Source organism: Tachysurus vachellii, chromosome 12, assembly GCF_030014155.1.
Source record: "Tachysurus vachellii isolate PV-2020 chromosome 12, HZAU_Pvac_v1, whole genome shotgun sequence".
Taxonomy (NCBI): Eukaryota; Metazoa; Chordata; class Actinopteri; order Siluriformes; family Bagridae; genus Tachysurus; species Tachysurus vachellii.
Window position 1 is genome coordinate 13,312,155 of NC_083471.1, and position 14,658 is coordinate 13,326,812.

General features: G+C 36.7%; 2 protein-coding genes across 2 annotated transcripts; one reads left to right on the top strand and one right to left on the bottom strand.

Annotated features, from left to right (window-relative positions):
- The first annotated feature begins 99 nt into the window (after positions 1–99).
- Positions 100–6,420, top strand: sftpbb (surfactant protein Bb). Its single transcript, XM_060882941.1, has 10 exons — positions 100–241; positions 1,096–1,154; positions 2,360–2,434; positions 2,686–2,811; positions 2,909–3,034; positions 3,654–3,734; positions 3,817–4,000; positions 5,362–5,504; positions 5,602–5,682; positions 5,869–6,420. Exons 1-10 carry the CDS (start codon positions 187–189, stop codon positions 5,893–5,895), a joined length of 957 nt encoding a protein of 318 aa, XP_060738924.1. The 5' UTR covers positions 100–186; the 3' UTR covers positions 5,896–6,420.
- A 63-nt stretch (positions 6,421–6,483) lies between these two features.
- usp39 (ubiquitin specific peptidase 39) lies at positions 6,484–14,589 on the bottom strand. Its single transcript, XM_060882939.1, has 13 exons — positions 14,397–14,589; positions 13,555–13,636; positions 13,349–13,443; positions 12,738–12,874; positions 12,396–12,548; positions 10,547–10,772; positions 10,361–10,435; positions 10,138–10,205; positions 8,987–9,175; positions 7,241–7,383; positions 6,953–7,088; positions 6,779–6,865; positions 6,484–6,695 (listed from the first exon to the last, which is right to left on the bottom strand). Exons 1-13 carry the CDS (start codon positions 14,446–14,448, stop codon positions 6,642–6,644), a joined length of 1,497 nt encoding a protein of 498 aa, XP_060738922.1. The 5' UTR covers positions 14,449–14,589; the 3' UTR covers positions 6,484–6,641.
- Positions 14,590–14,658: the final 69 nt, after the last annotated feature.

Genomic DNA, 14,658 nt, shown 5'->3' on the forward strand with positions numbered 1-14,658 from the left:
AATTATTTCATCCAGTTGGTTTGCTAGGCTGCATCTGATTGGCTACAATTACAGCAGGAGACACGCGCAGTTCTGTTTCCTCTCCCGCCCTGTTGTGTGTCACTGAGAGGCGCCGCTCTTATTTCCCAGCGCAGTGCTCACATTAACGCTCAGAGCCGCACTCATCCTCATCCTGAGAGCTTCATCATGTCTACAGCTCCTGCTGGCTGCCTCTTCATCCTCGCCTTCGTCCTGGCAAGCGGTAAGATCATTTCTGCACGCGCTTTGTTGTTATGATGACCGGTAACGCCTGAATGCATAATAATAATAATAATAATAATAATAATAATAATAATCAACATCATCATCATCATCATCGTCATCATTATAATCAAATAAAAAAAATCGTTTTGCCTTTTTTTTGTTATTCGATTCCTTACTGGACTCCTCCCAGTGCTGAGGTGTCTGCAGTAAACAATAAACTGCAATATTTCTATTATATAGTTTTGTATACAGTCTTAAAAATGGTTATTTGTACTGACGTTTCATATGAATTGTTGTGGATTGCAATATATATATATATATATATATATATATATATATATATATATATATATATATATATATATATATTGCAATCCACAACAATATATTGCAATCCACAATTAATTTTTGATTAATATTTTAATCATGAAATGTCATTTTGTTTTATGATGATGATAATAATAATAATTATTATTATTATCATCATCATAAAACAAAATGACATTTCATGATTAAAATATTTGAGTAAAGTTCTTTTAAATATTAGTTGTTAAATAATAGATAAGCAACAATCCGCAAATAATTAAGCAATTGCACAGAATCAGATGCAAAAACATGTGAATTGATATTATCTATTGTGGCCTGAAAGTGATTCTGGTTTTATTGACCGTTTACATATCAATGTCCACATTACTGCAACAAATTAAGTTCATACAATTTCATGTTTTTATTTAATGAGTTTAACATAAACTTTCTTCCTTATTATCCTTTCTTTTTAATTAAATGACATCCAAACAGTTAGTGAAGGATGCATGAACCACTGAAAGAACTTTTGAATTTGTCTTGTTACAGGGCATGGAAGGATCATTGGGCCTTACTCTCCAAACCTGAAAACCTCCAGCCTTTCAATGGTCAGTGATTTTTGTCATTGAACTCATTTGGTAGTAACCTGGACCATAAATATGACTTTAATTAAGTTATAGACAGACAGACAGACAGACAGATAGATACATAGATAAATGGCTGTTTGTTAAATAAATATGGTACAAACACCCAGATTAGTGTTTTGGGAAATTTGGGATTTCGTTTATGTTGTGAAAGGAAAGAAGACATTTTGTCATGACTATATAGAAGGGAAATGATTTATAATCACACTATCAGGTGTCACCCAGATAAGCGACCTTTCTCATATTGTCTTAGGGAGTTTGTCCTCACCGCTGTCACCTCTAATGCTTAACCAATCATTAAGTAATAAATATAAAATATTTGAAAAAATAAAAAAAATTGTTTTTTTATTCTGAATTTTTTAAATACTGAGAAAATCTGCAGTTTGAGATAATGTGTTCTCGGTTTCTTTATTCAGTCATGACATTTTTAACTAAACATAACTAAAAGAAGGAAATTTCACCTTTTTGTCTAAATAAGGTATTTTCTTTTGTAAAAACAAAAGTATATATTCTTATATTATATTATATATTATATATTATATTATATACTTTCTCAGAGAAATAAATTAGTGTAATGTAGACCTGAAACCTTGTTTATGCTACACCGCTGTCACACTTCTACATTATTTCTGGACCTGAAAAAAGGGTTGTGAAACTTTACCATGATATAATAATGATCACTGCAAAGTGAAGCGGTACACAAGAGGTTGCTGGTGACATACAGTACCACAAGAGTACACAATAATATCTCATTGTGATTGAAACACTTACTACACTATGCTCATAGATTACCATGACAGCTCAAGTTTGTTACCTCCTCAATCCTTTAAAACACACACATTATAGACATGACAGTGAAAAAAATGGAGATCAAACCTACTGGGTGTTTCCCTCCTGTGTGTAAGGCTGCATGGGTTAGAAAGAAATTTGGTCCAAAATCAATCCACATACTGTTTATTTGCTTTCCAGCATTTGTTAAAAGCAAATATTATAGATAAAGACTGGGTTCAAATAGTACATTTCTACTCCTGCTGTTTGTTAGAGAGACCAACACACTGGAATACTGGGGGGAAGAAACACAATATACACAGAGTTTATGTATTTGATAGATTTTTGGAATAAAGTCATTGAATATTTGCAACCAAACTGATATTCAGCTCTCATTGTAGACCAAAAACATGTGCTCTGACTGTGTCACGATCATGGAGCTGTTCTCTGATATGCTTTCACATCCAGAGACGCAGGTGAGTGTGACTCATGTATGATTCGTGTGTGTGTGTGTGTGTGTGTGTGTGTGTATTTGTGAGAGGGAGAGAAATTTTGATCACTGTGCATGATTAACCCTCTTCATAACACATGTCATGTTTGCAGAAGTGAAAATGCCATGGCTGTTTCTTCTATGTTTTAAGGAAGTGTAAATGAACCTATATTTAAACGATTATTATAATTAATAATTATTACAACCACAGCATTAAATTTGCCCTTTCACTAACAGGACATGATCCAAGAGACCTTCTTCGATATCTGTCGTCGTCTCCCTCAAGGCAGGGTTATTAGCGACTGTTTGGATTTCGTGCGAAAGTATCTGCCGCTTGTCGTACAAAGATTTGTTGCGTTCACTGTAAGTCCACAACATGACCCCCACACAATGAATATATTGAAGACAGCACTAAAATTCACTGTTTAATATTAAACAAAGCATATTATTTGTTCTGTAGGCACATAAGGAAGGAGAGATATGCACCATGCTTGGACTGTGTGCTGTCCAGCCGGAACACAGAGCTCCAGAGTTGCTCAATGTTGGGCTGCAGGAAGTGCAGCTTTCAAGAGGAACTTCTCAGGAGGTGTGCAGCTGTAACAGTGTGTGTTATATCTGTTATAACATGTACATTATGTCTGTGTGGTTTCCTGCCACCTCCTAAAAACTTGCAAGATTTGAATATGCTAAATTGCCTCTGAGGGTTAATGTGTGTGTGTGTGTGTGTGTGTGTGTGTGTGTGTGTGTGTGTGTGTGTGTGTGTGTGTGTGTGTGTGTGTGTGTGTGTGTGTGACTGACATCCCACTTGCCCACTTGTGTGTTTTTACGAAACAGCGCACAGTTTTTGAAAAGTTGCTGAAGGTAAAAAGCTGTCACTGACACCAGGGTTAGTATCAAACCTGAGATTTCTTGTAGGAGGTCGAGTGAGTTCAGTTGCATTAGAACTGTGCCGTGATTCCCATCAATGTGAACACGACTCATGATACTCAGGTTTACACTTTTTTAGGAAGTAAAGTGCGTGTTTTAGCTGATGGTAATGATGAAATGATTACTGAAACAAACACACTCAGATTCAGACCTGAGTAAAAACACCTCCCTGGCTGGGCTGCAGATTCAGGATCAAGTGCTTACTGTAGATGAACCCCCTTTTATTTAATAGATGTGCCTCTTTGAACATCTCTCCCTGTAACTTTCTGCCCTTACAGTTCCAAGTCAGCCCACAGTGCACCTTCTGCCTTTTCCTCATCAAAAAATTGGAGGACATGCTGCCAAAAGAGAGAACCGAAGTAAGACAAAACAATTTCATTAGTACTCATGTAGGCTGCTCAAAGAATTCAATTCAAAGCAAAAAAAAAATAACTCTTTCAGGAGACTGTGGTGAAGCTTCTGGAGAAAATCTGCGACCACTTGCCCGAACACTACAAAGATCAGTGCAACAATATTCTGGAAAATTACGGCAAGCAGATCATCGACTTTCTGCTCACTTCTGCCACTCCGCACACCATATGCATGTTCCTGCACTTATGTCTAGTCCAGGATACACCTGCTCTGGGTAATTATCCAAAATGCTGAAGGAGCATTGTGCTGTCTGGGTGTTTTATGGGTAACAAAAAGGAAATGTACTTAAAGTTCACAGTTTTTACAGTTTCACAATTTATTCAAGGCCTCTATTGTAAAAAGAAATAGCACTCCATACAAAACAGTGACAATATCAACATCTCAACTTTCACATCTTTCAACGTGATCAGTTCTCTATCCTGTCTGGTTGTTATGGAGACTCAGTAAGAGTTTCTTATTTAAAAAAAAAAGTGTTTCTTATTAAGATATAAAATTATGCTCAGGTTCAAGTCATTTTTAAAACTTTGAAAATAGGATGTTATTTTTCTATCTAGTGCTTAAAATATAAAAAGTCTTAAATCATAAATACAAAATCGTTTAATAACAGTTAAGTATTTATTTTTGGTAGGGCACAAATAAACTCTTTTAAATCAAAGTATGACATGGCACTGAAGCCCCTCTTCCTCCTCATCCCACTTTTCGTTAGCTCATTTTTCCAGAGACGACTCCTATAACTTACCCGTTTTACACTGACGTTACAGTGAAGGCGACGTGCATCGTCCCTGTTTATAACAAATAATTTTTTTCCTTTATCTCTCGTAGAAGTCCTGGAATTTCAATATGAAGAAACCTTGTGTGTATTCTTTTGCACCATACCTCCTTTATTTGATGAGCAGTCATTGGCGCTCAAGTTCATTTTGGCACAGTAAAAGTTGGAGAGAAAAATCTGAAGAAATTCTATAAGACTACATTATCGACAACCTGAGGCAAAATGAGCAGTGAGAACAATCTGATTAAAGAGAGAGTGAATGGTATCTTACTGCAGTGTCAGGAAGTGTGTGTGGATAGGAGGCATAAGGTGGAAAAATTTTGCAGGGGAGAGGATTTCAAATCCAATCCAAAAAAAGGAAAAAAGGCCAGAAGAAGCCTGAGTGTAGTTGACTCTATTTGTACAGCATGATGTGATGTTCCATATATAGATATAATGTATAACATATCTAATATATATGTGGTAAATTGCTTTGGAATAAAGGGTATAAACCACTTCAGAAAGGAATCAATTCCTAATATCGAAATGTGGATCCTTTCCTGTTAAGTGTTCCGTTAAATAAAAGGTTGGACCTGTATTATTACAATAGTTGGTCTTTTTGTCTTCCTTACATCTTTATATAAGAGAGATATATATATATGTATATATATTTATAACGTAACTGGACTTTATTTACCCGTTATTCCTGTTATTTTTATATTGTATCTAGGTTGTAAGGTTTATTCCTTACTTTATTTTATTTATTTTTTATTCTCGTACTCTGATTGTGCATGTAACATAAAATTTTTGTTTTGTTTTCCCCCTAGAGCCAGCTCTGCCCTCACACTGTAAAACCTGTAAAAACCTCATGATCCTGACTCGGATTCACCTCGACCAGAATGCCACCGAGATCCAGACAGCTTCTTTGCTCTGGAAGACATGCCACCGCCACCCCAACGCCCTTCCAGGGGTAACATAATGAATATACCTAATATTGTATATTCATTATTGTTGATTAAGGGAATATTTCTCATCAAGATTCTGTCTCTCTTTCCGTGTTCTCTTAGTGTGAGCCGTTCATCCAGAGTCATGTCACAAAACTAGTGAACATTGTGAGCAAACAAGAGGAAGCTGTAAACGCCTGCCAGGTGATTTATCCCATCGATCCAAGTCTGAAACCGTTCTGATACACAACTGATTAAAGGTTTTAACGAACCTTTGAGCCTTTTTGGAAATGATAAAGATCAGTTAAATGTTCAAACGTAGAACATATTTCATTATATAAAACATTACTGTTGTTTTCTTACTCAGATATTCTTCTCTGTTGTTTTTAGATGTTCTTCTGTGCAGGAGAGGAATAACATGATGGACATTCAAGCGAAGAACCTGTGAAGTCTGTTTTGTTGTTGTTTTTTTACTCCTGCTCTCGTATTTTACAAAATTGAAACTCAATGAAAAACTTTCACACACAGTAATCAGAACAACCATGTAGTCAATTGCCTGATTATTAAGACTTTTTCTGTAACAGAGGTTCAGTTTCTTTTTTCAGTTATTTAATTAATCAATCCTGGTGATATTGTGCCCTACTGAGAAATCCTACAGCAGTTTACGTTACACGTAGCTTTACTGACAATTACGACTTCAAACTCGTAAATACATGAACTTGCCAGCAGGACCAGAATATAATCATACTTTTGACCAGATCAACAGAGAAGAGGAAGAGAGTAGTTGCATAAAGTTTAACTAAAGTCTATTTTGCTCTACTTCAGCAGAGTGGAGGAGACTTTTTTGCCTTTGTTTAAACTGTTGTTGTAAAAAAACTTATTAGGACTTTTATTTATGTGTTCCAGTGATGAATTAACCAGAATACACAGATTTATGCTGTACATATGATTTTCTCCTTAATTTACCTTCTTAACTAGAATGGAAACAGAGCAACACACTTCATATATATTATTAAATTGTTTAATAAACAAAATCTTAGAAACACGGACAACATTCACACATACAAATGAATGGAGGAAATAATTCATATTTCTGTTACTGAAAAGTGAAGTGAAAATGTGCTGCACTTCTGGTTTGTCATCATGTCTGTGAGGGTCCATCATCACGCTCCTGTATGGCTGTCTCCATCATCATCCACCATTTGTCTCTTCCAGATCTGAAATGCATCAACATTTACCTATCGAGTTGTCAGAACATAAGCTAGATCTCTTTCCAATATACAAATTTGCCGATACAGACCTGGATGTATGCTTCAGACAGCGTGATCATCTGAGGCAGGATATCGGTTACCTGAAGGTCTTGTAGTTCGTACCACTTCCCGGTGCCCTGCAAGCGCTCAGAGGTCAGATTTCAACCTCAACATATTAAAGACTACGCAGATTAACATGAGCCAGATGGCTTAAAAGCACTCACATGATGCAGGACATGGATTCTGTAAGATCCCTCTGTAGGCTTCCCATCATGCACTACGTTGGCTACCAAGTCGTAGGTTGTGTTTTTCTCTGTAGCCTGGGCCTCTTCTGTTAGATACTCACGCAGGTCAACATTACTAACAAACATATACATGAAAAGACAGAAGGAAGTAATCAAATAGTTGAAAGGCAAAAACATTTCCGCTCCCAAATTCGCAATCATCTCAAATAAAGAGATTAAAACTGAAATCAAACAACAAAAAAAAAACTACAGAAATGGTGGGCTCACGTGATGGGGAAATTGACGATGGTAGGATTCTTCTCAACAAAAAAGTTATTCTTGGTGAATCGCTTGATGTAGAAGATGAGGTACGGAGGGAGTCGGGTTAACTGGAACTTTTTGAGGAAGTTTTCTTTGTAGGTTTTGTACTCCTGTGATGATGAGAGAGAAAGAATATGTATTTCTGCCACAGCGTGCAGTCTCGCAGCTGATTAAAACAGAACTTTTCTGATGGAAACATCATAAAAATTATGGGTTAAAAAATGTAAAAATAAAAATAAAAATGTTTCTCTTATAATCTTATAACAGCTATGGAATAAAACCATTTCAATGCTTTTGGAGGATGCTGATGATATCAAGGATATCAAGCGTACTCTCTTCTCAAAAATGTTTAAATACAACAATTTGGAATGTCCCAAATAAAAGAGAAACCACTGGTATATTGACAACCAGACACGGGACTGGGTGGCCAGGAAAAAATCATTAACGGCTGATAAACACAGAGTGCTGAAAGATAAACCCCAAAACAACAGTGACATCACCAACCACCTCCACGAGGCAGGTGTGAAGAGATCACAAAGAAGAACAAGACGCAAACCATCCAACAACAGGATTTGCACATAAACATACATCGATGAGCCACAAAAGTTCAAGAATTAACTTTATCAAAACGGAAAAAAAAGGATGTGGAGGAACAAAGGATCTGCACATGATTTATAACATACAAACACATTTGTGAAACATGGTGGTGGTAGAGTCAGGGCTTGGGCTTGCATGACTGCTGCTAGAACATTCTCACTCATCTTTATTGATGTAACTCATGATCATAACAGCAAAATGAACTCAGGAGTCTGCAGAAACATTCCATCTGGAAATTTATAGAGAAATGAATCCAATCTAATCTTGCGGCAAGACAAGGATCCAAACACGCCAACAACACATTAAAGGACTACGTCATTGGAAAAAAGTGGACAGATATTGATTGAGAAAGTGCATCAGCAAATCTTCAGCATTTCACTTTGTGAACTGGAGACTGAGGGAACTGAAACCCAACAAAACAAGCAACAACTGAAAGAATTTGCAGTAAAAACCTGGAAAAGCGTCTCAAAAGAACAAACCAACAGATGTCCGTGCACTACAAGATTGATGAAGTTATTGCTATTGAGGGATATGTAACTAAATATTTTCTTTATGTCAATCTACTCCAATATATTTGCTGAGTGATCCGTCACCACAGGTGTTATGTTTAAGGTTTGATCAAGATGAACATCAAGATGCAGCTGATCTATAGGTCTATCTATCCATCCATCGTCTCATTCATCTTTCGACCTCAAACAGAAACGATTCAGTGTGTATGAAAAACAAAAGTATCGGCCTTGCCATTCTAATACGTAAAATGCAGAACTAATGAAGTAAACTTTTCCTTTCTTTTTAATCATTTCTGAATGAACAAAGAAAGACTGATCGTCATATATATACACATATACATACACACACACACATACATACATATATATATATATATATATATATATATATATATATATATATATATATATATATATTATATATATATATATATAGACATATATTGAGAGCGAGAGCAAGCTGCCACTGTTTGGAGGCCCTTAACCCTTTCTGCTCCAGGGGTTCTGTATCATGACTGACCCTGTACTCTGACCCCAGCCTCCAAAATTGAGATATGCAAGAAAAGACTGTCACTGTGCTGTAATGTGACAAAAAGGCTTCTTCTACCTTCTCCGTGTTGCCGTTGAACTTGCCCAGAATGTTGAAGAGAGGAACCTGAGGGATGATCAGCTGCTCTTTCTCATCTTTATAGAGTGGTGCTGTAGGTAGATCAAGGGTGAGGTAGAGAAACGTGGACTCTAGCATCTCCTCCTGATATTCCTCTTTATGCAGCAGTGCTTCTTTCTCCTCTGGAGGCTGTGGTGTAGAGAAACAGAGTGCAGTAGTTTTAATAAACTGTAAACATTGGTGTGTGTATATAAGGACTCCTCCATGTTCCTGGATAAATCTGAAACTCTCTTTTATATTAAAGTCAGCAGTGAAACATGAATATTACAAAAGTGTTTGGATGTAGAAATAAATAGCAAAATAAACAACTAAATATTTTAGTGTCTGTATCAAGACATCCAAAATATCTTAAAATGCCACATGGTGCACAAGCAGTTTTTGGTAAATTAAATTATTTATTTATTTTCATATGTCCATGATGTATTTTATTTAGCACAGTACTATATACAGCAATGTTCACCAACATGCTGCTTCCTCTCTAGAACATTTACAATAACATTGTTTCTGTTTTAAATCACCAAATTTCTGTAAATGCATTACAAATCCATTTGAACTGAAGCATCTACATACATCAGGAAAGATGTTAATGCATCTTTGCATGGAATTGTTCTAGCATTTAATCTTGAACAAAATCTGGCCTGTTAGAAATGAGACCATTAAGGCTGCTATAGTAGCTTTAACAGAACACTTGAATTTTTAAAATGTTGGAACATAAAATCACACAATGTGCACTAATTTAAAAGAAGGTTGTAAGACGTCTTGTCTGCCGAAGTGTCGTCTGCGTTCTCAAGACTGTTATCTTATTTGGCGTCAGTGCCCGTAGCCCCATCCCTTTTACTGTACACGAATAAAGCTGTAAGATTTGAGTGCGTGAAGTGTCAACATGCCACACTGTTTTTATATCATCCTTGTACTTGAGTGTACTACTGAGTGTTGGGATATTCAGCAAAGTGCTATAGAATAGAGCAAAGGAGCAAGGGACATAGTTTTTTATTCTTTAGAATAGTGATGAACTAGAGGGAAAACAGGACACCTACAAAGCCATTTAACGCATGAACGCAGCGCTCAGGAACCATTCAAGTGTTACTCACCAGATCAGGGTGAGGAAGTTTCTTTGAGAAGATACGCATGGACCCCTGGAAGACCTTTGTGACAATAGCTGAAAAAGTATCAGAAAGTAAAAACGTCATATTAAGCTGCTGCATCATTTAAATCAACATGTACATCTCTGTTACATACAAAATCATACTGTAAGAGATTTATTTAGAAGCTACAAAAACATTACAAACTACAAACAGCCATGCTGAAACTCACATGGTTTCTTCTTGGTTCCACCTAGAGCTCCATGCAGTGCGTTTAGAAACCATGAGAGAAAGTCGACAGCATCCCCTACAGTACAAACAGCAGAAGCGCAAACTTAGATTCTCCTTCCTTCCTCAAATCTGCATGTCCATGTGAACAGAAAACTCCAACATAAAGCTAAATTAACGTAAAGCGTACCTTGCTTGGTGATCTGGAAGGTCTTCTTACTGCAAAGCACCACAGCCTGCAGCATTTCGTGTGGCGAGACGTGGGCCTTAAAGTTGCGTGGGTTCCAGAGCTTGCGCATGAGCTCGCCGAAGCGCTGCACCAGCAGGAACATGATGTCACCGGGAGGCCGCCGGATCTCCCGGTAGTTTTCCTCCTCTAAGAAGTAATTGCGGAGAGGTGGCACGTTGCACAGAGCCTTTGGGAAGATGAAAAGGTAAAGGAAGATTTCTTCACTCGATAAACAAGACGAACACTACAGGACATGTGCCATCACCCGGTAACTTCAGTAAATTAAATAAACCCCCAACGTTTGTGTGCTATAAATGTTAATGTTCACAAAACTCAATTCACTAATTTAATTTTTTAATAAAGGTTAATAGGGTTTAGGCAATGAAATGATATTTATAAAGGGAAGAAAACAGCATACAGAGTGCCAGACAAAGTGCACGCAATAAACATACAGACTACAAAATTTGAACAGCATTAAAACCGTGAAAAACGGGATTTGGGACGATATGCCAGCCTTTTTTTTTTTACATTTACTATGTTAATTACTTGATCGTTTACAATGCAGTAGTAACTGGTTGATATATTTACTTATTCATAGTAAGAAAGCGCTGAAAAGAAGCTTGCATGCCAATAAACAAATGTCAATGTTGCATGTGGACTGAACGAATGAGTTGAGGGCAGTGTGAGCTGAAAAGCTTGAACTGTACAATAAAAAGATTCTCATATCTTAATTGTTTGTGCAGCAGCACTAGCTAGAGCACCTACCTGCATGTCATAATCTCTAACTAAAGCCCTATTTGGATGGGAGTCAGTTTAGTTTAGATTAAATTAGATTCAGCTTTATTGTCATTATACATGTACAAGTACAAGGCAACGAAATGCAGTTTAGGTCTAACCAGAGTGCAATAGTAGCAAGTGCAGGATATAGTGTTTACAAGAGTTAAATAAGTTAAATAAAGTGGTAATATGGAAGTAATTTACAGATGAGTGTGTACTATGAAGATAATATACAGATTTACAGAAGGATATGTGCTGTAACAAAATATATGGCTATTACTATAAACAGTAATTTATAGAGGTGTATGTACTATGAATATAATATACAGGTGAATATATATGTGCTATGAACATAATATACAGATGTCAATTACTATAAGCTGAAATTTACAGACGGGTATGTGCTATAAACAAAATATATTGTTATTACTATAAACAGAAATATACAGGAGGATATGTACTATGAACATAATATAATATATTGCTGTTACTATAAACAGAAATCAGGTATATACACAATGGTAAGGCAATGGTGAGCAGCAATGCAAAAAAAGAAGAGGAAGTGTGCAAATGAGCATAGTTTGTGTAACAGTCCATTAGTGAAACATGGGAATCTAAAGTAAATTAAAGTAATTGGAGCAGATTCATTATTTTTGGTTCAGTCTGCATTTTGGGGTTTTTCTCCCTCTACTTCTGAGGAATGACTAACTTTAACCAATGTTTTGTCTGGATATGATTTTGTTTGCAGGTGTATTTTCCGTTCTAAAATCCAAAACATATATAACTTTGTCTCTATATTGCCAACACTGGGATCCCATAAGGAATTTATTAACGTGGCTGTTCTCATGCCAGATAAAGTCAAAATATGAATGCAATTTTATAAATCATCAACTCTTAAAGGCTGCAAAACAACATGCATCACAACATGACCGTGTGTGAAGGAACACACCTGAACACATGACCTCATCAACACTAATCTTAGCTTTGTTTCACAGCTGATAAAGACACAGGAATGAGGGTTTATCATTCATACCTGCAGGACCACGTTGGCGTAGTCATTGGCCTTTATATTATTGAGGCCCACAATACCAGGGAGGTATGTCGTGCCATCATAGGCCCTGTACAGCTTCCCATGCTTATCCAGATTAGCAATGTGCTGTTTGGTAAACGTTGGCTTCAGCACATACTGCACAGAAAAAAAAAATTTAAATTGGGGAAAAATTGGGAGGGAAACGACAGCATATATAATATAAAATAGAAAATAATCTATATATCTTCTATATCTATCAGATCTAAATTATTCCATGCAAACGTGGCTGTTAGTCATGTCTTGTGTAAATAAATACAGATCTTCACAGCGGTGCTTATTACTCACAGTGATATCCTCAAGAGATGAGTCAATGATCTCGTAGTTATCCGGTAAGCAGTAGAACTTGAGGGTGTGAAGATTTAAGAAGACGTGATGTGTGAACTGAACACTGTGGGTGTAGGCATGAGACTTCAGACCTCTCCCTGAAACACAGGAGCACACACAAGACTTTTCTTCTTCTTTCTTCTCTAGATACTATAAACTCCTACATAAATACAGACCTAAACACATTAAAGACTGAGATGCTCCTTTCAGCACAGTTCTCTCAGTCTGTGCTCTTCTACAGCTGTCTAGTGTAAAGGTTAACATCACCCCCAGAGGACAGGTTTTTTTTATTCCCTCATGGAGTATTTTCTTTAAAAATTTTCTGGAAGAGTGTTATAAATGAAACTGAAACTGAAAAGCAGCACAGTGTGTGTAAAGATTAGTACTGGTTGCTACTAGCTCTGTAATGCACTAGATCATTTAAAGTCGATTAATTAGTGCCTGTTCTTTTTTCTTTTTTAAATTCACTTCTGCACTCTCTCTACTGCTATTTATTGTAAAAATTACACAAAGCCTGCACTGTACAATCCTCAACACTGCGTTTTCCTACATCATGCTTCAAGCATTGGTACCTTGGAAATATTTCCCACAGATGAGACAGGCGTAGACGTTAATGTGCGAGAGGGAGATTGAGCACAGTTTCTCAAAATCAAAGTCCAAAACACTCCTATAAACAGAGAGAGGGGGGGGGAAGGGAGGGAGAAGGAGGAAAAAAGTATTGATATACAAAATGTGTAATTAAGATTCTAAATACATTTTAAAGGTTTTAGACTCAAACCTGTTGATGGTGTCGAGGTAGGGACAGTGTCGGCTTCTCTTGTCTTCGCTGTCATGAGTACGGGCCACTTTTACTCGCACCTCTGATAATCACAACACAAACAAGTGCACAGCAGTCTCATCATTAACTCTGAGTTGTGTTTACTAAACAGCTTACAGGTGAGGTACTGGTTTGTTTGTTGACACTGATTTCTCATTATAGGGCAGACAAGATAATGATCAGGTTTACTGTTAGAACCACATATTACACAGAAATCCAGCACTGATGTATGAGAGATAAATAGGTTCCAGATTGCAATGAAGCTGACAAAGGTACAGCAAGGAAAAGTACAGAGAGGACGAGGACACTGAGGAAGAGCATGCTGAAGAGAATGGTGACGAGGACAGTGGGTATAAAATATTGTCTTCCACTGAAAGACAACAATTTCTGAAGATACAGGAAATGCATTAGCTTTGTTAAAGTAAGGTCATGTAAAGTGTAAAGGTAACGAGATTTCAGGATCTCCTCAGGTGAACTCGCAACACATCTTCAAGACCCTCATGGTCCTTTCTCAAGATATGAAATCATTCATGAGCTTCAGAGTTCATTATTAGAGAATAAATACTCAAATGCGTCTGATTATTATACTAATTATATTATATAAAAATATTAAGAATTCATAGGTTTCAAGCTGATATTTATTATTAGTATTGCAGTACAATGTTTTATATAAATAATGTAAAATATCCATAGCTACAGCCTCAGACAGCTAGCATGCTTGTTTTGTAGCATGCTAGCTATTTATTCGACTAGAAATTAGCCTAAAATTGACCTTTATAAACACATAAGCACACATATAATACCTTCTTCTTCTTCTTCAATGTCGATATCTCGCTCCCGTTTAATATCCGCCATTGTTTTCGTTTTTCACGGACAAATAAACACTACAAACTCGAAAAGAACTAACGCCGACAGACTTTCTCCACCCATATTCCGCTAATCGCCTGCCGCCCGTGGATTGGCTAGTATCGTTCAATGTTTCGTTCTAGGGTTGGCAAAGCACGTTTTACCAGGTTCACTGGCCAATTGGAGAACTAAATGACGGTATCTTGTAACCAATCATAG